Below are 24,376 nucleotides of genomic sequence, written 5' to 3'. Positions count from 1 at the left end.
ATATGATTTCGCGTTGAATTATTGTTCTACACTAATACATGGTTTATAAAGAGTCACACACTTCGTGCCGTAAACTAAATCTTGCATATTTATTGGGATGGGGTGTCATCAACGCATGTATTAAAAATTTCACACGATAACATTAAAATGTCAATACAAATTTATATTTTAATATATTATATTGACATTTCAAATATCAATATCAACGCAATGTATTAGAATATCAACTAAGTTTATGTTGATATTGCAATATCACCTTATTGACATATTTAATACATTATATTGATGAGTTAGGAGAGTTATCAACTTAAAAAAGTCAGACAGATCATACCTCTGGAGCGAGTAGTATATATGTGAGTAGGGATGTCAATCGGGCCAACCCGTTCGGGTTCGGGCCAACCCGTTCGGGTTGTCGGGCCATTCGGGTACGGGCTATTCGGGTTATGATTTTTTCGGGTTATAAAAGTTCGACCCTAACCCTAACCCTTCGGGTTTTGGGCTAACCCACCGGGTTATTCGGGCCAATGTGTATTTTTAATTCTTTTAATATTTTCAAAAAATAATACCTATTTTAAATTTTCTTTATTTATATACATATTTTTAATTAATCATTCAACAATGAAATACATATTTTTAATTTTCTTTAATATTTTTAAAAAAGATTAAGTTATTTAAATTTAAATAACTTATTCATTACATAATTATTTACAAAATATCTATCAATAGTATGTTTATGTATTTAAAACATAAATCAACACTTTGTTTCAAAATTCAAACATAAATCAATTCGTAGAAAATTAAACAAAATTTTCATAACGTGAGAGCTGCATCGTAGATGTAACAAAAATATTTTGAATTGTTAAAGAGTGAATTATCAAGATGCTAGCTAATTGGAGTAACTCTAAGTTTTCTTGAATTATGATTGGTCAAATTTAATTTATTCCAGTTGTAAATAAGTCAAATAATAATTTATCTTTGTTTTAAGAATCATCAAAGTACGCGTAATTCAATGACGAAGCGGCGTCAAAACACTTTGCACTATTATATTGGAAATATACTAAAAGAAAGCTTTTATATACGAGTATTTATGAATCCATGAACCACATGGTGATTTTTTCGTGATCTTATATAGTGGGTTGGCGTATTTGGATTTTGCATGATTTTAGAGGGTTGTCTTGGATGATTTTGATTATATTTCTATATTTTGGTATGTTTACATGTTTGTTGAGAAATGATAGAAAATTGATTAGAAAATGTACACAAAATATGTGGATGTGCAGCAGCCTTGTTTGAGTCAATGTTTCTCGCAATTTTGAAGTCTGATAAACCTCTAATACATATCATTCTCTTCGTCTTCGAAAGAGCTTCGCGTGGATATATTGCACGCCTTAATCGGAGCTTTGTAGAGAAAGTTATGACCGTTACAAAAACTGCTCACTGTGCAGAAGCCTTCAACCCGACAGGCCGACCCGTAACCCGAACGGGTCAGCCCGCCTAACCCGACAACCCGAACGGGTCAGCCCGAATGGCCCGATTTTAAATTCGGGCTGCGAAATTACAACCCTAACCCTGTATTTTTATCGGGTTATTCGGGCCGGCCCGCGGGTTCGGGTTACATTGACATCCCTATATGTGAGACAAGATTATAACCGTGTAAACTTATGGTCACGCTATTGGAATAGCTTTAATTTCAAGCAGTAGCTTCGGTTGTTATTCACCGACCGTCATTAAATATATATGTTTGAGATGGGATTAAGCCTGACTTTAAATTAAGATATTCAAATACTTCACTCACTTTATTATAATCCAGTAAAATTTGCTATAATATCAATTTCATAGCATTATTTTATGATCATCCTTCTTATTCTTTTATTTTATTGCACTTTCGACGACAAATCTAATCTTTATATATTTAGATTTCGAAAAATTGAAAGATAAAAATAAAAAATAGTAGTATTAAATAATCAAAAGAATCTATTACACCCTCCATCCTAACATAAGTGAATCCTATTCTTTTTAGATTGTTCAGCAATATGTGATTCATTTTATTACAACAAAAATAATATATTTTTTATTTCTTTCACTCTATTTTTTTTACTTCTCTATTTTACTCTTTCTTTTATTTATTTTCTATTAATTTAATTCACTAAATATTAAGTTTTAAAAAAAAAATATGTCTAAATGAATACATAGTGGGATGAAAATATTTAATTTGATAGATATATATGCCTCTGCATCCTTAATAATAATATTACTCTATCTGCACAATAATAAAAGTTCTATTTTCATCCACCTGACCTTGACAATAATAATTTTATTTGCTTTTCACATAAATGGTAAGCGACACCACATTTCATCAATTTATTTCACTCATATTTTATTACAAAATTAATAGTATAAATAAGTTGACCCATATTATTATTCTACTTTTTCGGCCTACTTTTTCTTTATAATTTTTATAACTCAGACTCAAACTAAATAGAACTCATATATTATAGAATGAATGAGTACACCTACTACATATAGCACAGCTTTGACGTCCGAACACATTATTATCCATATCCAACAGATAATAACCCTGAAAATATTGAATTATTTTTCTCTGACGATATTTATCAAAAAAATGGCCACAGCCTTAAAAACAGAGATGAGAGAGTCATCATTCTATATTAAAATAGTGGGGCCCCCAGGTGGTGGCGATTGAACTTTTTGCACTTTTACAGCCACGTCACTGCCACTTGCCGCCCCACAAATTTTAAATTGCCGCCACGTCTATTTTAAGTGAGAGAAAGCGATAGATACAGCCTGTGCATTATATAATTATAATATCAAGAAATTCGAAAACAATACAATTATCTCCACCACATCTACATACATATATCCCCACCTAATTTTACTTTAATTTTCCTAATATTTCATGAAATTTTGTAGCCACAAGTTCCTACTCCTCCAAGTTTACAGATATACTCCATCCGTCCCATTAAATATACAATATTTGATTTTCGATACGGGATTTTATGTAGTGTTGTTTTGTGAGTTAATGAAGAGAAAGTAAAGTAAGAGAGAAGAAAAAGTAGAGAGAGTATTGTTTCCATTTTTAGAAACGTTTCATTTTTAATGTGACAGACAAAAAGGAAAACGTTTCATTTCTAATAGCACAGAGGGAGTATATTAATTCAAATGCTGTGATTAAGCATCGAAACGTGTCATGCTACTCGAACCATCGACTCTGCGAGATATTATCTTCATTTTTATGTTTCACCAAAATTGTGGAGAATCAATCCATACATTTGCAGAAGATCTTCCCATTCTATACGATAAAAGAAAATAAAGCACCCCACAATAAAGAAACACACAATATATATTAGTTAGATATAAGTTGTCTTTATATTCTACGTCATTTATTTGTCAATTTAAAGTAATTGAATTAAAGTCATTTTTAAGGATCGGAATCAGAACTAAAAAAATATATCTAGGGTTAGGCAATTCTTGACTCGATTGGGGTAATTATAATTGTTCACCTTCCATTAATTAATTGGAGGATGCCTTAGAATTGGGCAGGGGCCGCCCTATTCAAAGAAATGAGCAAGAATTGAAATCTTGGAAAATATGTAAGATTTGTTTGTGCATTAGACTCTCCACCAATAAATGGACTTGATTTTACACATTTGACTCACCTTTCCACCTCATTACCTTCTCTCTCATCGGGGTTAAATTTGTCAATCCATAATTTGATTAGGTCAAAGTCAGCATTTGGGTTACTATTTGGGTCATATTTGAAATCAAATCTTATACACTGAATAATAGAGCCTTGAATTATATATATGCCTAATTCTCCCTCAATTTTTGAAAGATTTCAATTCCTGGAAATGTTAGATTTCTAAAGTGAACATACCCTTAGCATCTTAGATCATAGATTAAAAGTTGGTGTCCGAATTTCACTATCCCAAGAGAGTCTCCACTGATGACTTGAGCAACCTCAAAAGTTGAATCGGAGGGTAAAATGTGTGTTTGCTCGGATATGTTCGTTATCATCTGAAGTAATGCGTTGCTCCTATTTCTTTAGATTTTGTGTTTGCTTTATTATTTTTTTCTCTGTTAGGTTTGCGGTTATAAGATATATGCTCACGGCCGTTTTGCCATTTATAATATCTTTAAAAGTCGCATTGCTAATAAGTAGTAAAAATTATTATTTCGTGTTGGCGGATTATAACTTGTTGCGTAAATTACATCTTACGTCGCATTCTGCATAAATGTATAATTGAAAGGGATTTTAATGAGTACATTTTTTTAATTTTCTTAAGTTTTTGATGATTTTGTTTTTTATTTTTGTTTTACAGTTTGAGACTTTTGAGTTTTGGAAACTATTTTCGTGAATGTTTGCAATGATTGTCAGCGTCAAATACCTAACAATTTATAAAAAATTAGAAACAATAATACCAAACATTTGGATAGTGCGTGACCAACACACGCCACAATGGATTAAGAAATCATATGATATTCTTCGATAATTGGTGTCCACATGAAACGAAAGCTTGGTGTTTATAGTTGGTGTAATATGTGGCAACATTTTTATGTGATCCCCTTAAGATTAGACCTCTTCAATTCCAATCTTCAATTTTCAAGTCTAAAAGAGGAAAAGTGTTGGGATTAATGAAATGATTTTGTGTGTTTGATGAAAATATCTTGCAATACGATTTTTTTGAAGTAGACACCCTTGTAATTTAGTAAATCTAACTCCAAATGCATTAAGGCTCCATTGTAACTAGTAACAATTGACCAGAGTTTGTAAGTGCAATTTACTTTTATGTGCTGAGTTAATCATGCATTTTCTTTGGCAGCGGCTGCAGTTTAATTAAAAAAGTAGAAATGGCTCACGGGTCACACTCTAATGCATAATTAAAACTAATTTTGTACTATTAAACCATTAAATAAGTGGACAAGATTAAAACTCCCGAATTTTAATTAATATTCTCTCCGTCTCATTCAAGATGTCCACAATCTTGAATAACACGGGATTTTAGGTGGAGTAATTGAGTATGATAAAGTAAAGTGAAAAAAGATGATTAAATATTTTAATGAAGAGACATGAGAGGAATTTGTTTCCAAATATGGAAAATGGACATCTTGAATAAGACAGATTTAAAAGGAAATGTGAACATCTTGAATTAGACGGATGAAGTAATAATTAAAATATAAAAAAACAGATAAAATGTTAATTTGTTGGAATCATATAGTTTTCATTGTTTTTGTGATTTCAACAGTAAATTAGAAATATCAACACTATGATATGAAATATCAAACACTAATATACATAAATATCAACACAATTATATTGATATTGTACATGTATTATATTGAGATATTATGATAGATATGTAGATATCAAAATTATTCTAGATATACAAAAGTTCAAATAAATTTTTTAAATTTCATCATCCAAACATATGCAATTGAGATCTTGTTAAAATCCTTAAAAATTACCTTTAATTTGATATTTCATATTTTTGTTTTCTAATAAAATAATTTAAACCGAGAGAGTTATGTGAATTTAAAATTTTGAAATGCTTTTTAGAAGAAAGAAAATGATTAGATTTAATAAATATATATAAAAACTGATTTTGTTATCTCTTTAATTTATTTAATAATTTTTAAAATATAAAATATAATCACTTGACATTATTTCAATCACGAGAATCTACTTGTTAAAATTGGTCTTGGGAGTACTATTTGGGATCTACTAATATTTATTGAATATTGCTCAGATATTATAAATAGTGACGATTACAATTTGTAGATTAATTTAACTAACGTATGGAAATTAAAATATATATTAACCCCTTAAACTAGAAAAATAGTACTACTATTGATTCTTTTAGTGTGAAAGGCAAATTTCACCGGCGTCCGGCGATGAAAATCATATCAGTAAAATAAAAGTGCTTCATATGAAATGAAATGAAACGAAATAAAAGTGATACTTTAGATTTCCGATCTCATGAGATGAATTATTAGTCTATCCCTAATATTGCGGGCACTATCTTAAATCTAATAGTCAACACTCCTTCAAATTTCGATATAGAATTTACAAACAATGCAAAACATTTCCTCAATAATTGGAGTCCACATGAAAGTTTGGTGCATTTATTATGTTTGGTGTAAAACGTGTCTAACTTCTATAGACTCTATCTAACCCCCTATTAAAATTAGGTTGTGATGATACGTAGTGAAAATTGCGAACATGAAAAATTCTTGATTAATAATACTAATACTGCATCTTTAGCAATTAATCTTAGAAGGTCAAAGGACATAACTCAAAGGACTACGCACTACACACATTAATAAATCATAAACACTTAACAAATCAATTTGACAGTAGAGTACATCAAAACTCCAACTCTCCAAAGTATTTGTGCATCCATAACAAATACTACTATCTTGTAGCTTGTGTAACAATACCACCGTAATTGGAAATTTATATATATTCTCTCTGTCGCAAAAAAAATAAAAACATTTGAGACGACATAAGAATTAATGCATAATTGATAAAGTAAGAAAGAAGAAGAGAATGGTCAATAAAATAGTATTATTATTAGTGTTTAATGGTGAACCGTAGTGGTGCAAGTTGTAAATAAATTGATGTATATGAGTAATGAGTTTGAAATAAGTTTCCATAAATGAAAATTGGATAATTTTATGGGACGGAGAGAAAAAGGAAAGTGCCCTTATTTTTATGGGACATGGAGAGTATGAACTCCGTTAACTATGATAAATAATTGTATAAAAGTACTTCATCCGTTCCACAATAAGAGTAACACTTTGTCATTTTGGTCAGTCCCACAATAAAAGTCACATTCATTTTTACCTTAAATGGTAAGTAGGTCTCATATTTCACTAACATATTTTACTCATATTTTATTATAAATCTAATATAAAAAAGTTGGTCTCATCTTCCACTAACTTTTCCAATCTACTATTTTTTTATAATTCTTAAAACTCATGCCCACAATAAGAATGACTTCTATTATTGGTGACGGACTGGAGTAATTAGTTTTGAATCGCAAAGCCCATATGGATTGACACAATTAAATTAAACCTTCTATAATCGAGCCCAATTTCCATTAACATCAACAACCTTGCTGTTTTAAAATTTGGAGGCCTAGCTAATCTTCCAACTGCAATTGAAAGAGGCCAACATGTTAGGGCATTCCTATCCATGCTCTTGCTAAAGAGCATGGAAGTGGATCCGGACCAACTTTTATTTATTTTTTACTCCATAATTTTTGGCAAGAGCACAATACTCACATCCATACTCTTCCGCAAGGACATGCTCAAGGGCCCCACTATTCTATTATTCAATTTAAATAAAAACATTTCCACAATAATAAAATGCATTAAAAATATCCAAAATACTATTAATAATTACTAAAAAATTAAAAATTACATAATTAAAATCCTAAAAACTAAAAATATCATAATTAAAGTCCTAAAAATTAAAAATTATATAATTTAATAAAAATTATAAATTACATAATTAAATTCATAAAATTAAAAAAACCCACTACTCGTGGCCGAATTTCGCCCAAATGTGTTTGATTAGGTCTTCTTGTAGCTCAATGTGGGTTTTGGTATCGCTCATTGTGTGTCTTGTTTCGATCCTGTCGCGCACCGTCGTATGCCCACCTCGGCGTTGGGGAGACCTCGCAGTTGAGCTTCCGGCTTCATCATCGTCGTAAAAGTTAGCCGCCCTCGGTCCTTCGTCACCTGTAATCATGTTGTGCAAGATAATACACGTGTGCATGATGTCGGCAATATTCTTAACGTATCGGCCTTGAAGGACCCCAAAAGCTCTTTCGACGTCTTTCCGAGCAGACTCTTGACGCTGCGAATAAAGAACCCATTCTCGGGACTTGTGGATTGCTGAGCGTCTTCACGAAAGTCGACCACCTTGGGTAGATACTATCGGCGAGATAGTAACCCATGTGGTATGGATTTTCGTTGACGGTGAAGTCGATCACCGGTGCTACATCATTCAAAACATCATTGAAGAGTGGTGAAGAATAGAGCACGTTCAACACGGAAATATGCATGCCAAATCCATAGGCGGTAGTCGGCGATCGCTTCAAGGATAAGCGTTCGGCTGCCGCCTTTGTGACCGCTTAAGTGTTGCCCCCTCCAAGCATTCGGGTAATTCATCCACTTCCAATGCATGCAGTCAATGCTGCCAAGCATACCGGGAAAACCGTGGACTGTTTCGTGAAGATGAAGCAACCATTGACAATCTTCGGTGGTGGGTGCCCGAAGGAATTCCTCACCGAAAACAGAACGAACGGCGTCGCAAAAATTTTTGAGGCATAGGATTCCAGTTGACTCATCCACATGCAAATACTCATCGAAGAAGTCAGCCGTTTGCCCAGCAGCAAGTTGTTGGAGGGCACAAGTACACTTCTGCAACGCCGAGAGACTTTGCCGACCGGTTGCGTCTCTATGTGATTGAAAGCATTCAACACGAGCGGACAATGTGTTGACAATACGCATAAACAACTGTTTTGACATGCGAAAACGGCGCCGGAAGTAATTTTCCAGAAATCGCGATGGGTCGGAAAAATAGTCGCCTACGAGCCTTTCGTGGGCTCCCTCACGGTCACGAGGGATGTAGCGGCGATTTGTTCTAGTTGGTCGAGGAGGAGGGGCGAGGGTAGCGGCAGTGACATAGGCTTCATAGGCGGCACGATATTGTTCATAGTTGGCGAATAGAAACGCGCCACGTCGCCCTGCTCAGCGGCACAGACGTGCTCGATGCATCGAGCAGCGCCGTGCCGTCGGCAAGAGCACAACGGCGGACAGGGGGTGTTGCGCCGACGGCACGGTCGCCGTCCTTCCCCACAAGCACCGATGCGGATGCTCTTACAACCCTTCCGCCTTGCTATGCCCACTCCTTCACTGGTGGTTAGCCTTGCGCCGTTCAACTTCCGATTTCTTCTCCGGCGGGACACTTTGAAGTTGTTGTGAAACCAAGTTTTCATCCAAAAATCGTTTGAAATTGATTTCATTTTCTATGACAACAAATCAATTTTGATTTTCTAAACATATATGTGAAATCCGATTTCATTGTTTTAAACTCCAATTACACACATTTAAAACACGTAAACACAATTACTCCATAATTAATTAGGCAAAACAAACTTAATTATGAAATCAAAACTGTTGAGAATTACTGTAGTAATCTAATGATACATATTGGAAATTATAGATGGGAAACAAACCTATTTTTTCTGTCAACAGAATTGGGGTATTTAATATCCCTATTTCTCTACAAAAGAAATTATTATTGACGGCCCATCCAAAATAAAATTATGAGTAATCCGAACTTTCTTTTTAATTTAATTATTTATTCTGTTTCAGATATATTTTTATATTATTTAATTTAAATTTGTTAATGACTTTAATTAATATTTGTTTCCATAGTGGTCTAGTATAAATCATTATTTATTGTTCATAGAATAAATTCCAATTGATGGGATTACTTAAAAAAACCTTGTTTTTGAACACCTCATGATTCATGACTATGTTATCAACCCGGACTCAACTTGGACATTATTCAGTGCAATAACAATTCTAGCGTCAATTATTACTTCTCCAATAGGAAAAATTATTTCTAATAAACTCCATTTCTTCCAAAAAATAGTCTATTTTTATCATTTTGATATGTTCCACAAAATTAATCCACTTCTATTTTTACAAATTTTTTTCATCACACATTATAATATAACGATGTGAAATTCTACTACTATTAACTAACATTACATAAACTACTTTTATCTTTCTATCTAACATTTTCCCAATGTTACATTACATAGGTATCGTCCCAAAGTCGCTATTTGTAAGAGAGAGAGAGAGAAGTATATATTTTAAATATGAACAATTATATTGGAAGCTACTATTATGTTTAATACCTTAAAATAATTATTGTTCTTGCTTTTTTATATTTATTGCGTTACTTTCTTATATTGTTAAGTGTTAAAATAAAAAATATTTTTATTAGAATAAAAAAGAAATAGCATTTCAAATGGTTTTATACCATCCTGGGAAACAATAAAAAAAATTATAAGTCTTGCAATGTATTTGTTTCTGTATATCCATGGCATTTCCTGATATTCATATTGAAAAGAATTCAGATATTTTAACGGAGAAAGAGCAGAAAACATTTGTGTAAGTGGAAATAAATAAGCTGCAATATGTACAGCCAGGTAATAGTATTGTTAGGAAAATGACAAACCTTAAAAGTTGAATCCATATAAGCAATGTTGTTTAGGTGAATGACAGTTGTTAGGCGGTGCTAACATAGAAAAAGCGTAGAAAGCAAAGGTATTTAGCATTGTTAAAGATGAAGAAAGTAGGGAATGATGGTATAAAAGGAGGCAGCAGGCATATGTATTGGTATGTGTGGAAGTGGAAGAATACAAGTAGATAGCGATGGCTGTGAAGGTGTTGGACTTCTGGGCGAGCCCATACGGGGTGAGGGTGCGTGTGGCGCTTGCCGAAAAAGGGGTGAGCTACGAGTCTCAAGAGGAAGACTTGTTCGGTGGGAAGAGCGATTTGCTCCTCCAATCCAACCCTATTTATGGGAAGGTGCCCGTCCTTCTTCACGATGACAAACCGGTTCTCGAATCCTCCAACATTGTCTATTACATCGACGAGACCTGGCCCAGCCCACACTTGATGCCTGCTTCCTCTTATGGCCGATCCAGGGCTCGTTTCTGGACCGACTTCATTGACAAGAAGGTTTGTAAATCTAATTTATAAAACCACCATTAAAATTAGAACTGAAAACCATATTAGTTCATTGATTCATTAATATTATTTAGTATCTTTAGACCCTAATTAATCCAATTTTTTAAAATATTTCTATTTTAAAATTTCAAAATTTGTTCATATTTTATACTCCACGTGTTATAATATAACAACTCATATTAATAATTTAAATTACTTGAAAATTTATTTTTAAATAAAATTTAAAAAATTTAGCCCCTACTCGTATTTATTTCTGCGTCCTCTCCTGGTTGGTATCATAAAACATATTGATTCTTGACTCAGTATCGTATAGTTGATTCATGAATACCACTAGGGTATTGTGATATTGAAAGTCACCAACTAATATATTTTATGATGTCAAGTAATATTAATAAATCAACGAATTGATATGCTTCTTAGTTCTGATGTCATTTTAATGCGATTCTCGTTTAATCATAACTCTATATATATAAGACCCGACTCTTTTAATTTTTCTAATTCATGCTTCATGCAGGTGTATGATGTTGGTAGAAACATTTGGATGGGGAAAGGGGCCGAGGTGGAGGCGGCCAAGGATGAATTCATCGACGTTTTGAAGAAGCTCGAGGGTGCCTTGGGCGACAGGGAGTACTACGGTGGCGATCAATTCGGGTTTTTGGATATCATATTCGTGTCCTTGTCATGTTGGTTCCCAACCTACGAGAAGTACGGAGGCTTCAAGGTTGAGGAAGAGACCCCTAAGATTGCTGCTTGGCTTAAAAAGTGCTACAAAAGGGAAACGGTCGCCAAATCAATGCCAGATTGTCAAAAGGTTATTGAGTTCGTGGGCATGATGAGGAAGATGCATGGGATTGAATGACCCCTTTTCTAGCTTCCTATTGATGAAATAAAGTTTGAGTTTGTGTTTGAATTAGGTCATGGTTTGTACGCCTTTTTTTTTTGCTTTCCTAAGTAGAATAAAAGAAAATAATGTTTCTCGTTATTGGTTGAATTACTTTCCAACTCACGAGAGGATCAGGATAATCATTTGCCTTGGATGATGTTTCATGTTTCTGTTGTTGTATCGCAGTAACTATATTTGATTATTATGTTGTTATATATATTTGGTCATTACATCAATGATTTGATTTAATGATTTCGAAAAGAATATTTTTCCACTATTTTTACATAGTAGTACCCCTAAATTTTATTTTTAATCACACTACTCTTGTGTTGATAAGAATATTCATTCTTAACCTCCAAATTCTCTCTTACGTATCCCCAATATCTTACTATTTGCTATGTAGTTTCTTGAAAATTGCAATCTTGATTTTGAGTATTTATTTATTTGTGCAATTGTTGTTGTAGGGATCAGACTAAGATCAGATTCACTAATTACCAAGACCTCTTTGTTCTTCATTACAGAGCTCAGTCAAACTCTAACCATGCGACTGATTTTAGACTTCTAAGTTTACAAGAAACTTGAATACAAAATAATTATCTAGCTATTACAACTAGAAAAATAGTCACCAAACTCCTTGAAGTCTTCCAACCCTGCACACTCACAAAGCCTGTCAGTAATATAAGAGAGATCCTCTCGGATCAAGATTAATTACATAGGAACAAGAAATATACAGAAAGGAACACAAGGAAATAACAATCAACGGCTCAGCCACCTGCCGATGATACAAGCCTATTCTCCAGAACATAGATCCAAAGGAGCACCGCCGAATCTACCAGTGATTAACCTCACACTGCATATTCCAACATCAACAGACTCCACAACACCAGATCTAAACCGTTCGAGAACAAACTCACACAGAAACACTCACACACGAAACCCTAGTTTTCACCAACACTTCAGCAACCGAAGTGGTTACCTCCTCTGACACTGTAGCAAGATCTACTACACTTTCAACCGTGAGAGATCTCAAAGAAACCGTCGGAGAACCGTCGGAGAAGGAAGCATAAAGAGAGAAGGAGAGGGAGAGTGAGAGAGCTTCGAGAGAGAGAAAGAGAGTGAGAGTGAAGAATGAAGAATGAATAAGAAACTCAAAGGACTTACTCACATAACAAGCACACTGTGCAATCCGACGGCTGAAGGCCAAGATCCGAGTGAAGAGTACACGTGGCGGCATCTAGAGTGGAGTGCATTAGTTTTGGGCCAAGCCCACAGCAACACATGTGCCAAGAATAAAACCAGCCCAATGAAAGTCCCATCACCATTATTCAACAGTTGTTTTATAGATTATTTACCTACCTTAAGTACTTGTCTACTATCAAATCAATACTCTTTATCCAATTCTAATTGTGGTGGCAAAGGTACATCAATTATTCAAGACAATGTAATCCCCGTCATAAAAAATCGAGGATAGCAAGTAACCGCCAAACTATAGTTGAGATATCCGCACAAGTTTCTAGATATTGTATTTGATGTTTGTATCATTATATAGGTTTCTAATTTGAATCAAATTGTAGTCTTATTTTGTATTCGGTTTATTCGGTTTCGTTGTGAAGTAAAGCCTCCTTTTAACGAGATTTTAAGTTCAAAGCTAAAGCTCGAAGAGAAGGAACAAAATGACAAAGTGTGAAGTTCGAGTAGAAAAAGGAGAAAAAATTTCCCAAGGACAGGGAAGAACATAGCGGACTGCTGAGAAGGGTCGGGCCATCCAGAGAAAACTCAACAAACCATCGGACGTGTCGTCAATACTGAGAGAAGCTAGCGAACCGCTTAGTCAACGCACCACAAAGTCAACAACCACTAGACGTGTCGTAAAACTCGTGTCGTAATGCCTAAGACTAAAGATATCGGGTTAGAGTCCACTGGGACACGATTAAATTTGCTTAATAGATAAGTCAACTGGTTTAAATAGCATATAAAGTCACATGGTTCGATAATACTACTAAAAGTTCATGCTAGAGACAAAAGTTATTCTTATTGAGTTCTACTAGTTAATTATTTCATCTCAACTTCTAATCAATACAATAAATCTTGTATTTAGTGGTTTGTTTGGCAAAAAAAAGGAGCGATGTACGAATCAATATTGAAGTGTAGCATTAAGCTTTGTACTCTGTGTTTACGATCTTTAACTTTTCTGGTTTTCCACAATCCCTTCATTATATTTAGAACAACAATAAAATTCATATATATAGTCATCCCAAATTATTTGTAGTAGCGCAATACAAGCTCTAATGCGCTGCCTTTCTTAATGCACCGCAGTTCTGTGCCATTTTCTTCAAATCGTTGACGAAAACCACCACCACTAAAATATTCATGTCGTTCCTCCAACAGGGCTTGCTTAACCCTGATACAGTTATCGCAAGCCATAAAGATGTATGCGATAAGATTAAGACTACACAAAGTCGTCAAGACCCAATAATACTGGTCAAGACGACTCTGGTTCAATGTGAACTGAAACCAGTTCTTCCCGCCTCCTGCTTCACTTACTTCTCCAACAACATAAACCCAAAGCGCTGTGAACAAGAATCCCAAACCAATAACCCCATCCACCACACAATCCTGGTACTTCTTCATCGACTTGGGAGCCCCACTCTTGAAGAAGGCAGAGATGCTGTATTCCGCAAACGGCTCCACCGCGCCGGCAAATCCTATCTGCAAAATGAGCCACGCCGCACTCATGGGAACCTTGCCATCGTCGGGGAGGTCCAGTAGATCATTCCTTCTGAGCACGTGAACCCTGCGTCTCTCCACGGCGGCTGCCACCGCGCAGCATAACACGAATAATGTTGGAATTGTATACCCGATCAAAGGACTTTGACCAATAATACTTCAAACAAGACATTTAATTATGTGAAATTAAATGATATAGCGTCGATCTACGTTCGGAGTAGATGACCGTGGTTTATTCATTTTCTCAAATCTGATTCCCGGTGAGTGAAAAATAATGGATTAAAGTCGTGCAAAATTGCGAGCTATTTAATTGAGCTATGAGAGAACTCATGCAATTAATTAAGTGAGTTAATTATCCCACATTGAAAGTAACAAGCTTATTAAACAAGTATTTAATAAGTAGGATTATTACATGTAATAATTCTAGTAGACTAAGATGGGATGTAGAGCCCAAGCGCGAGCCGCCGCTCGCCCCGCCTCGAGCCTCAAGCCTGTGCCCGTGCTCGTGTCCTTGGACTTGGATCTTGGAAATTGGTCTTTGGACTGTTCTTTGGGCCTGGTCGTGGGGCTCGGTGCTTGGGTTCGACCCAAGGCTGGTTGGTCTAGTTCTTTTTAGAGCATCAACGTTTCCACGTTAGCGAGCCAAGCAGGATGACACCACGCGGTAAAGTCCACGTCGTGGACAAACCTAGACGCGCAGCGTGTCCCGATACGTCCGTCCAGGGTCAGCCTCTCCAACTCTAGTAACGATCGGCGATTACAGCCTCGCAATGATGACAACCATCATGGCTGGTTGACCCCTGCAGTGGACTAAGCCTATAAATAGGCTAGCCATTCCATGCATCTCTACACCAATTGTAACATCCCAAATTTTTGTGACTCTTTTTATATGTTTATTTGAAATTTCGATTATGAAACTTTTGTTTCTATTTGATTAAGTGAATTGCGTGAAATAATTGTCGTGAGTGATGTGGAATGAAGTGCTTGATATTTTATATTTTTCAATGTGGGGAAATAATTAATAGGATCATGCATTTATATTTTTCAAGCCAATTCATTGGAATTTTCGGCCCTTCCTAATTATTGTAATAGTATTTCATTTCTTGGATTTAATTAATTATTTTGGGATATTTATCCAAATTAAATCCAAACCAAATGATCCCTAAATTGTACTACATGAAATTCGAACTCTAGCCTATTATCCTTGGGAGTTTCGAAAATCCCCTATTTAAAATAGGAGGATGGATTATTTGCTTTGATTTAATTGGTGCTTTGTTGACTCCCTTCTTTTGAATTAAATCCAATTAAATCATGTCATATTTTATTTCTTCACCCAAATTAAATAAAGATTTGAAATAATTCCTTGGCTAGTTAAGCCTAATTATTTTCTGCCCCCTCATTATTTTGTAGAGGAGAATTTATTGTTTCCTTTTTGTGAGACCCTTTTATTCAAATTAATACCTAAGCCAAATTAATTGGGGATGTGAATATTTCCTTGTGTTGCACCCTCCATATCACACGCCCCATGCTATTATTTTTCCTTGTGGGAATTTATTTATTGTTACCTATTTTATGGGAGCCTTTTTTCATATAAAGAAATTACCAAATTTAAATCCTATTCTATTTAATTGAGGATTTAAATAATTCCCTTGTGCAATTCCTCTTAAATTTTCGGCCCTTACCTCATTTTTCCTACTTGGAGATTTAATTTATTTTGTTCCCTTATTTATGAAATATTCATTATTTTATTTTCTAAATTGTGGATCTATTTCTCTCCAAGTAAATATCAAATAATTCCTTGTTAAATTTTCAGCCATAATTTTCAAAAAATTTGCTTCTTTTAATTGTGGGAATTTTAATTATTGGCCTCTATTTTAGTCCTCCACAATTAATTAAATTTTGAATTTACCAAGAGCTATAAAATCACTTAAACTAAACCCTAGCCTCATTTTCTCTCAACCCTAGACGCCCACCCTCTCTCCCTCTCCCCCTCACACGCCTCTCCTCTCCTCTCCCACTCATATTCTCTCCAAAAATCCTCCATTCAATCCTTGTTCTTGCATCCGTTGAAGTTTATTTTCAAGAGTCTCCGACGAATCGCATCAATTCTTGTTTCTACCGATTCGTTTTCTTCAAGAAAGGTATAAGTGATTCACTTTCCCCTAATATTTTCATATAATCCTTGTTCTTGAACCCTACATGCATATAGTGAGTGTAGGAATGATAGATCACAAAATTAATCGGTGGGAAAGTGTGGTTGCATGAGAACTTTGATAATTATGCAATTTTGATTGAGTTTATGTGAAGTTTGATTTGAATCTTTGGTGAATGATGTGAGTTTATGTGCAAACATGATTATGAGAACCTTTTTAAGAATGATTGTGTGTTATAAGCATGAAAAATTGTATTTGGATGTTTGAGGAAGAAACCCTAATATTGAATTTGTGAGCCTGAAATCTGTGACGTTCCAACAGCGGTTTCGGATGTGTAATTGACCTATCAAATGATCGAATTTTGATATGAAAATTTTACTGAGTAAATTTCAAGGTGTTTTCTGTGTCTTGTGTTAATTTCAGCCCTTTTTGTCGAAACATGAATTTTTAAAAAAATGTTTGAAGTTGACTGCGCAATTCTACCAGAAACTTGTGTTCTCGCCCAGAAATTTTCATATTCTGTTTGACCAAACAAATGACCTCTGTTTGATGTGATTCTTGAACTAGATGAAGATTTGAAGTGTCTTCTGAGTCGTGTAAAAATTTCAGCCTTATTGGATATCGGATGAATTTATGGTGAATTTTTCAAATGAACTGCGCAATGCTGCCAGAATTTTTATATTCCGACCAGAGAGTGGTATTAATGTTTTGACTGACCAAATGAAATTATTTGAGTGTGAAACTTTACCTGAATGAACTTGAATGTGTCTAGTGTGTTGTGACCAAAGTTAGCTTCATATGAGGTCGGATAAAGTTTTGGTAATTTTTACAAACCAACCGCGCAGTTCTGCCAGTTTTGTTGTTATGTGAAAATATCACTTGTTGCTAAGTTTTGATGAATTATTTGATGCATGTATGATTTGAGAAAGTATCCTATGACGTGATTATGTGTGACACGTTGAGAAATATTATGACATGTCTTCTTTGTGTTGGTGAATGTTGGGATGGGTAAGAGAACGATAAAAAAGAACAATAGGACATGCATGATAATATAAACTTATGGAAGACTAATTGTGTTGTCGTTGACAAGGGTGATTGTGTATACGTGAGCTCGAGGAACGAGAGTTGCCATAGGTTGGATTTTGATTTGTTAAGCGAACGAGGTGGGCTTTCTTTTTCAAACCTCTTTATTTTCCGAAAATACTATGTGGTGTTATAAGAGTGGTTTAACTGTTATGTCATGCCATGTTTTTGTTTGTGAGAATGTTGCCTGATGCCTAGTTCGTCTGAGCTTGCTCCGTTAGGCTATAGGGTCGTGTTGTGAAACGAATTCGGGTCTGAGTAGGGCCGCAAACCCTATCAGGCTGTGTATACTGGTGGGATCGTGAGCCGTCCTTGCTAGTCGGCCGGTCTCGTGGGCGAATAGTGTGGCCACACTTTCTTCGCACTGTGATATGATGATTGTGATTTATGGAATGATGTGGAAAGTGGGGAGATAAATTGTCTGGCCAGACTTGAAATGTTTAGTGTTCTGTGATTTTTCTTACTACATAAAACTCGAGATCACTGGTATGGATGACATAACTAATATAAAATGTTTTCGGCATGAGCCCATTGGGTACAACAAGTACTCAGCCCTGCATATTATTTTTCTTATGTGCAGGTTGAGCGGGATGTTGCGGAGGATGTTGAGTCGTTCTAAGAACTTACGATGCGATGTGTCTCCATACATAGGCGTTATCCTTGACTCTCTCTTTGAACCTTATTTCCGCTGCTATGTCTTGAACTATGTTCCAATACTTTAATCTTTTCCGTACTGTGTTTGAGTATGTTTGGTTGTGTTAGGTTTTAAACAAGTATTTACAATGTTACTTGAAAATGATGTTTCCCGCGAAGTAAACTAAATGTTTTTCTTAGAAGTTGATTGAGTTTTTAATAATTAATTTTTCTCCGCTGCTTTCTTTTAAAGGTATTTATTATGAGTCGTTTTTATTTAATAGAAAAGTTATAACTTTAAACTTCTTTAAACCAAAATATTTTTCATTCTTTTAAGTTAATTAAGTTTTCAAATAAAACGCTATCCTTGCATGTTGTATCACGATCGTCGCGTTTGTAGTAACCCTAGTATGGGCGGTCGTGACACAAATTCACAAGCATACACAACATAAGCTCTCTCCCTCTCTGCATTGTCTTTTCGGTCGAAGCTATGCCCTCTCCTCCATTCAGTTCGCCGGAGCTCTGCTGATAGCGGTGCTGCTTCACCAGAGACGTAGCCGTTTTATCTTTGGGGACGAAACGCCAATCCCAGAGCACTACCGGGGCGTATCTCGTCTTGCGGAAAGAGGACTTCTCAACTCGGCTAAAATACTCATTACGGTTTACTGTTTCAATTTTTCCTTGTAATTCAGTTTCAGTTATTTCATTTGTATTCCTTCTTTTATGTTGAATAACTTGCCTTTGAAGGAATTTGGACATAACTGAACTTAAAAACTTTCGAAACTTAACACCTTTGCTGGAGATGTCGACGGAATCCAACACTGTCGCTGCTACCACCGCCGCTACAACAACTCCATCTACCATGTCGAGCACTGCACCGATCAACACATCACCGATTCCATCAATGATGCCAACCCCCGTGTTCTATCCATCTTCATCAACAACCCTTTGGGAGTTTGTTAACCCCTTTGGGCCCACTGTTGGATCCACCTCGAGTGGGTCTGTTGGTTCAACTTTTATTGGTTCCTTCGGATCCTTTATTGGATCAAGTGTTGGGGCCTTCGGGTCTCACACTGATGCTGGTTCCTTCGGGGCCAGTATGAGCATGGCGGGCACTATTCCCAATATGCATGGTGGGGGCTCTATGCCCAACCAAATGTTGGTCCCTTCGGGGGCAACAGAACGGGTTCATATCATGGACCAACTGTGGGACCAATGGCACCAAGAATGATGCCACCCGCAGAGAAGCCACCAAAGTTTGGAGGATCTGACTTCAAAATGTGGCACCAAAAGATGTTTTATTTAACGACATTGGCCATCACAAATTTCCTCATGGAAGATGAGCCGCCTGCGCCAAGTGATCAAGAGACAAGGATCGAAGTCATGACGGACTATGAAGCTTAGCGAAAAGGAGATTATCTTTGTAAAAATTCATTCTAAGTGCTCTAGATTATAGTTTGTATAATGTATACTCCGTTCTAACCACATCAAAAGAGATGTGGGAAAGCCTAGAAAAGAAGTATAGTATCGACAATACAGCAGGTACTGAAAATGTTGTAGTAGCCAAATTTTTGGACTACAAAATGGTCAACTCCCGACCTGTCATGGAACAAGTTCAAGAGTTCCAAATGCTCATCCATGCACTTGTGGCTGAAGGGATGATCTTGCCCGACAAATTCACAAGGTGCACGATCATTGAGAAGCTTCCTCCTAGTTGGAAGGACTTCAAGAGCTACCTCAAACACAAGCGAAAGAGGATGACTCTCGAAGACTTGATCGTGAAACTGCGCATTGAAGCTGATGTGCGCAAAAGAGATCAAAAGGCTAACGGCTTTAGCCTTCTTGAAGCAAAAGACAACCTGTTAGAGCGGGGGAGTCCCTCCAACAAACGCCCTCGCCCAAGTCAAAAGGACAAAGGGAAGGGAAAGCAGCCTGCAAAGAAATTTGAAGGCGATTTCTACAAATGTGGCAAACCTGGCAACTTTGCCAAAGACTACGGCAGCAAGAAGAAGAAGCCTACTGCCCACGTCGTTGAGAAGGAGTTCAAGGACTAGGATGAGAATGACCTCGTTGTTGTGGTCATTGAAGAAGTGAATCTTGTTGATAACAAGGGTGGCTGGTACATTGACACCGGCGCTACTGCTCATGTCTGCTCCGACAAAAGCAAGTTTGCCTCCTACACTGATGTTGAAGGGATGAAGATCAACATAGGGAATCAAGCATCGTCCGAAGTCCTTGGCATTGGCAACGTGATTCTCATGATGACGTCCGGGGTCTCAATCACCTTGAAGGATGTGCTGCACATCCCGGACATCCGCAAGAACCTAGTGTCAGGATCAATACTAGTTATTAAGGGGGTTTAAACTTGTATTTGAGTCTGATAGGTTTGCATTGTACAAGTTTGGAAAGTCACTCGGAAAAGGTTAAGTAACCAATTGACTTTTCAAGCTTAGTGTGGCTACACGCCTTGTCCCAAAGCCATTGATTAATAATATTAAAGCATCTACGTCCTCTTACTTGACCGAGTGTTCAAATTTGTGGCATTGTAGATTGGGACATGTAAATTCAAAAGCCATTAAAAGATGAGTAAATTTAGATTTACTAAAGGCTAATGAAGTGGATACCCAAGACAAATGTGAAATATGTCTTGAAGCGAAAATGACTAAGTTACCGTTTCACACAGTTGAACGAAGCACAAAACCCCTTGAATTAATTCACACGGATGTATGTGATCTAAGGATGGTGCAAACTAGAGGTGGTAAAAAGCACTCTATCACTTTCATAGATGATTGCACAAGGTATTGCTACATTTATCTTTTAAGAAGTAAAGATGAAGCAATTGAAGCGTTAAAAAATTATAAGAACGAAGTTGAGAATCAACTAGGTTGTAAAATCAAAACGATTCGAAGTGATAGAGGAGGCGGATATGTAGCCGCGTTTGAGGAGTTATGCAACACAAGTGGTATAATTTATCAAACAACTGCTCCATACTGACCACAATCTAATGGTGTTGCAGAATGCAAAAATCGAACTTTAAAAGAGATGATGAATGCGCTGCTACTTAGTTCAGGATTGCCCCATAACATGTGGGGAGAGGCTAACTTGACAGCCAACTATATCCTAAACAAAATCCCACTCAAAGGAAAGGACATCACTCCTTAAGTTGTGGAAAGGAAGGAAACCATCCTACAAATCCTCAAAGTGTGGGGGTGTTTGGCGAAGGTGATCGTTCCCCACCCAACGAAGTTACAATTAGCTCTAAAACAGTTGATTGTATCTTCATTGGATATGCACTTAACAGTAGTGCATATTGATTCGTTGTTCACAAGTCTGAAATATCGACTATAACAGTAGGAACAACAATCGAGTCAAGATGCAGTATTTCTTGAAAATACATTTCCTTGCAAGGACAAAGAAGAGGTCTCAACCAATTATGAGACAAGAATTGAAGAAGAACTCACTAGTTCTAAATCAGTGGATAAAGAACCTGAATCGCGCAAGCGTGCAAGACCCGATCCAAATGATATAGTACTAAGACGTGGTAGTAGGGTCAGAACACTAAAAATATTTGGTCATGACTATATTGCTTTTATGTTAGATGAAGAACCAACATCTATAAAAGTAGCCTTTGATGACCCAGACGGACTACATTGGAGAGAAGCTGTTAAAAGCGAAATTGATTCAATTATGCTAAACTACACTTGGTTGTTGGTTGATCTACCTGAAGGTGCGAAATCTTTAGGATGCAAAAGGAAATTTAAGGCCGGTGGAACAGTTGATAAATATAAAGCCCGACTAGTAGTAAAGAGTTTTAAACAAAAGGAATGACACGACTTATTCGATACCTATTCACCTGTAACAAGGATTACATTTACCCGAGTGCTTCTCGCTATTGCTGCATTGCACAATTTTGAGATTTATCAAATGGATGTAAAGACTGCGTTTCTAAATGGTGAATTAGAAGATGAAATCTTGATAAGTCGTATTCTAGGCCTTGGTTACTGGTCAGTATAATGTGCATAATTGGAATATATCTACAAAACAGTTGCTAAAGTGTGCAGGGAAGTGTTCTAGCCAGTATGGGAATGTTAGGAGAATTCAGATGAGAAGGGCGTCAGGATGTTGCTATCCTGACCAGTATGCATGCCAAAAAGGCTCGAGATGGAGAAGAAGGATAGCTGGGAAGATCAGCCGCAAGCAAGGGGGCAAAAGAGTCATTTCATGTTTGAAGTCTACCCTAAAAATAAAGGGAGGCCTCCCTATAAAAGGAAGCCACTTGGAGAGAGAAAGAGGAATCAATTAGTTCATCCGCTCCTACACTTAGTTAGCAATCTCTCTTCGGTAGATCAATCCTTCAGCATTATCCTTCATATTCTCGTTCCTCGCCGATAGCCATGGTCACCTGAAGCTCATCAGTTCGCCGGAGTTCCACATTTTTTCGTTCCAGTCAGCGTGCTTCGTAGTGTTAACAGTTTCGTCGCACGGAGTGGCAAACAATCTTTATTTGCTTTCTTAGTTAATCGCACTTTGTTTTCTTACGTTGTGTTTGTTGCACTTTCAATATTTGCTTACTTTGCAGTCTTAGTTGTGATCCAAACGTTTCTATGATATGAAGTTGTTTTTGTGCATCGGTTCTTGTTTGATCTCGTTCTTTTCTGCCTAGATAGCTTAAATCCAGTAGTTACGGTAATTTCCAGTGTTGAATCGCATGTTTTCATTTCTGTAGTTAATCTGCCTGAGTTTGCAAGTCTAGATAGCTGTTAGATTTTAGATCTGAAATGGTTAAGTGTGAAAGCCTAGTTTACGTGATTTCTTCCACCTTGCATGTCACCCAATAAGCGTAATTTCAGTTTCTCTAGTTTAATCTTTTGACTTGGAGTTTTAATTATTAGATCTGTTCTTGTGAAGTTGTTATTCTGCATTTCTCGTTCATGGAATATGAATTGTTTGATTTGTGTTCATACTTGTTGGAGAAGACAATGTCCACATCCAAATTTGGGACCACTTTTACTTTTTAGCTACTTTTTCTTTTGTCCTTTACTTTTCTTTACTTTTCAGCTGTCACTTTTCAGATCTGTAGGCCTACTCACCTAACTACCTCTTTTCCTCTGATATTCCGTTTAGCCTTTTATAGTAAACTCGTACTTTCCATATATTTCCTGAACCCTATGCTACCCACTTTCCACGTACACAACTACATGTCAATCATCTTTCTCCCCGCCTCCTAGTCAGTAGAGTAACATCTTAAATTCCAGCCTAGATAAAGTCTCAACCCAAAGCGTGGTAGCTAACCAAACCTTTCTAGAATTTCACCACAATTCCCAAAGCGCATTCATCTATGTGGGATTCGACCCTTACGTCCACTATACTAGTCAGTAGAAGTGGGTTGAGGAATTATTGATACCAGGTTCAGGCATAGCTGGGGTTCCATCCTGATCAGTAGGATAGATCCAGTGCTCGACACGACACCTGACATAAAACCTGCTCTTTCAAATAGCACCGTTGCCGGGGATGAATGGCGTTATTAACTATTATTGTGTGTGAAACTTTGGCGTACATATTGTGGATAATTTTTCTATTTCTTTTTATTTCAGTTTATGAGAAACAGTTCGTCTCCTGACCAGTGGAGACCGAAGGTACTTCAGCGAGGATCTATACTCATAACCACTCGATCCGGCCTGTCGACAGCTTTGTCTGATTTAGGTTCAAGTAGTGACGAAGAACAAGACACCATAGAAGGAGGAATACCAGACAATCCAAGGCTACAGTTGGAAGGCAATCCAAGGAGAATGGCTGACCACGATGATGACGATCCAGAGATCGGAACGCTGAATGCGCATACCGAAGGAGAACCACCGCAAGCTATAGTAGTCACCCCGGGGCAGAAAGCCTGTGATGTGAAGCCCCATGTTATTGCAATCCTGCCCACGTACTGTGGAAAGAGCTATGAAGGCCCTTACGAATTCCTTCATGAGTTCTGTAAGATTTGTAGGGCACAGAGAAGGCCAGCAGGGGCGACCGAGGATGCCTATAGATTGAAAGCTTTGCCGTTCGTTCTAAAAGGGGAGGCTAACACCTGGTTCATGCGACTGCCCCCCAATTCCAT

The 24,376-nt window shown here is 36.5% G+C and overlaps 1 protein-coding gene across 1 annotated transcript; it reads left to right on the top strand.

Moving 5' to 3' along the window:
• The first annotated feature begins 10,473 nt into the window (after positions 1 to 10,473).
• Positions 10,474 to 11,650, top strand: LOC121764263 (probable glutathione S-transferase). The gene is made up of 2 exons (XM_042160314.1): positions 10,474 to 10,782; positions 11,306 to 11,650. Exons 1-2 carry the CDS (start codon positions 10,474 to 10,476, stop codon positions 11,648 to 11,650), a joined length of 654 nt encoding a protein of 217 aa, XP_042016248.1.
• Positions 11,651 to 24,376: the final 12,726 nt, after the last annotated feature.

This window comes from Salvia splendens, chromosome 14 (genome assembly GCF_004379255.2).
Source record: "Salvia splendens isolate huo1 chromosome 14, SspV2, whole genome shotgun sequence".
Lineage (NCBI taxonomy): Eukaryota > Viridiplantae > Streptophyta > Magnoliopsida > Lamiales > Lamiaceae > Salvia > Salvia splendens.
This window is presented reverse-complemented; position numbering and strand designations above follow the sequence as displayed.

What these genes read in the sequence shown, in the direction of transcription:
- LOC121764263 (XM_042160314.1), top strand. Translation starts at nt 10,474, where the DNA reads ATGGCTGTGAAGGTGTTGGACTTCTGGGCGAGCCCATACGGGGTGAGG. An exon ending in CCGACTTCATTGACAAGAAG is followed by an intron (nt 10,783 to 11,305) that starts GTTTGTAAATCT and finishes TGCTTCATGCAG; the next exon opens with GTGTATGATGTTGGTAGAAA.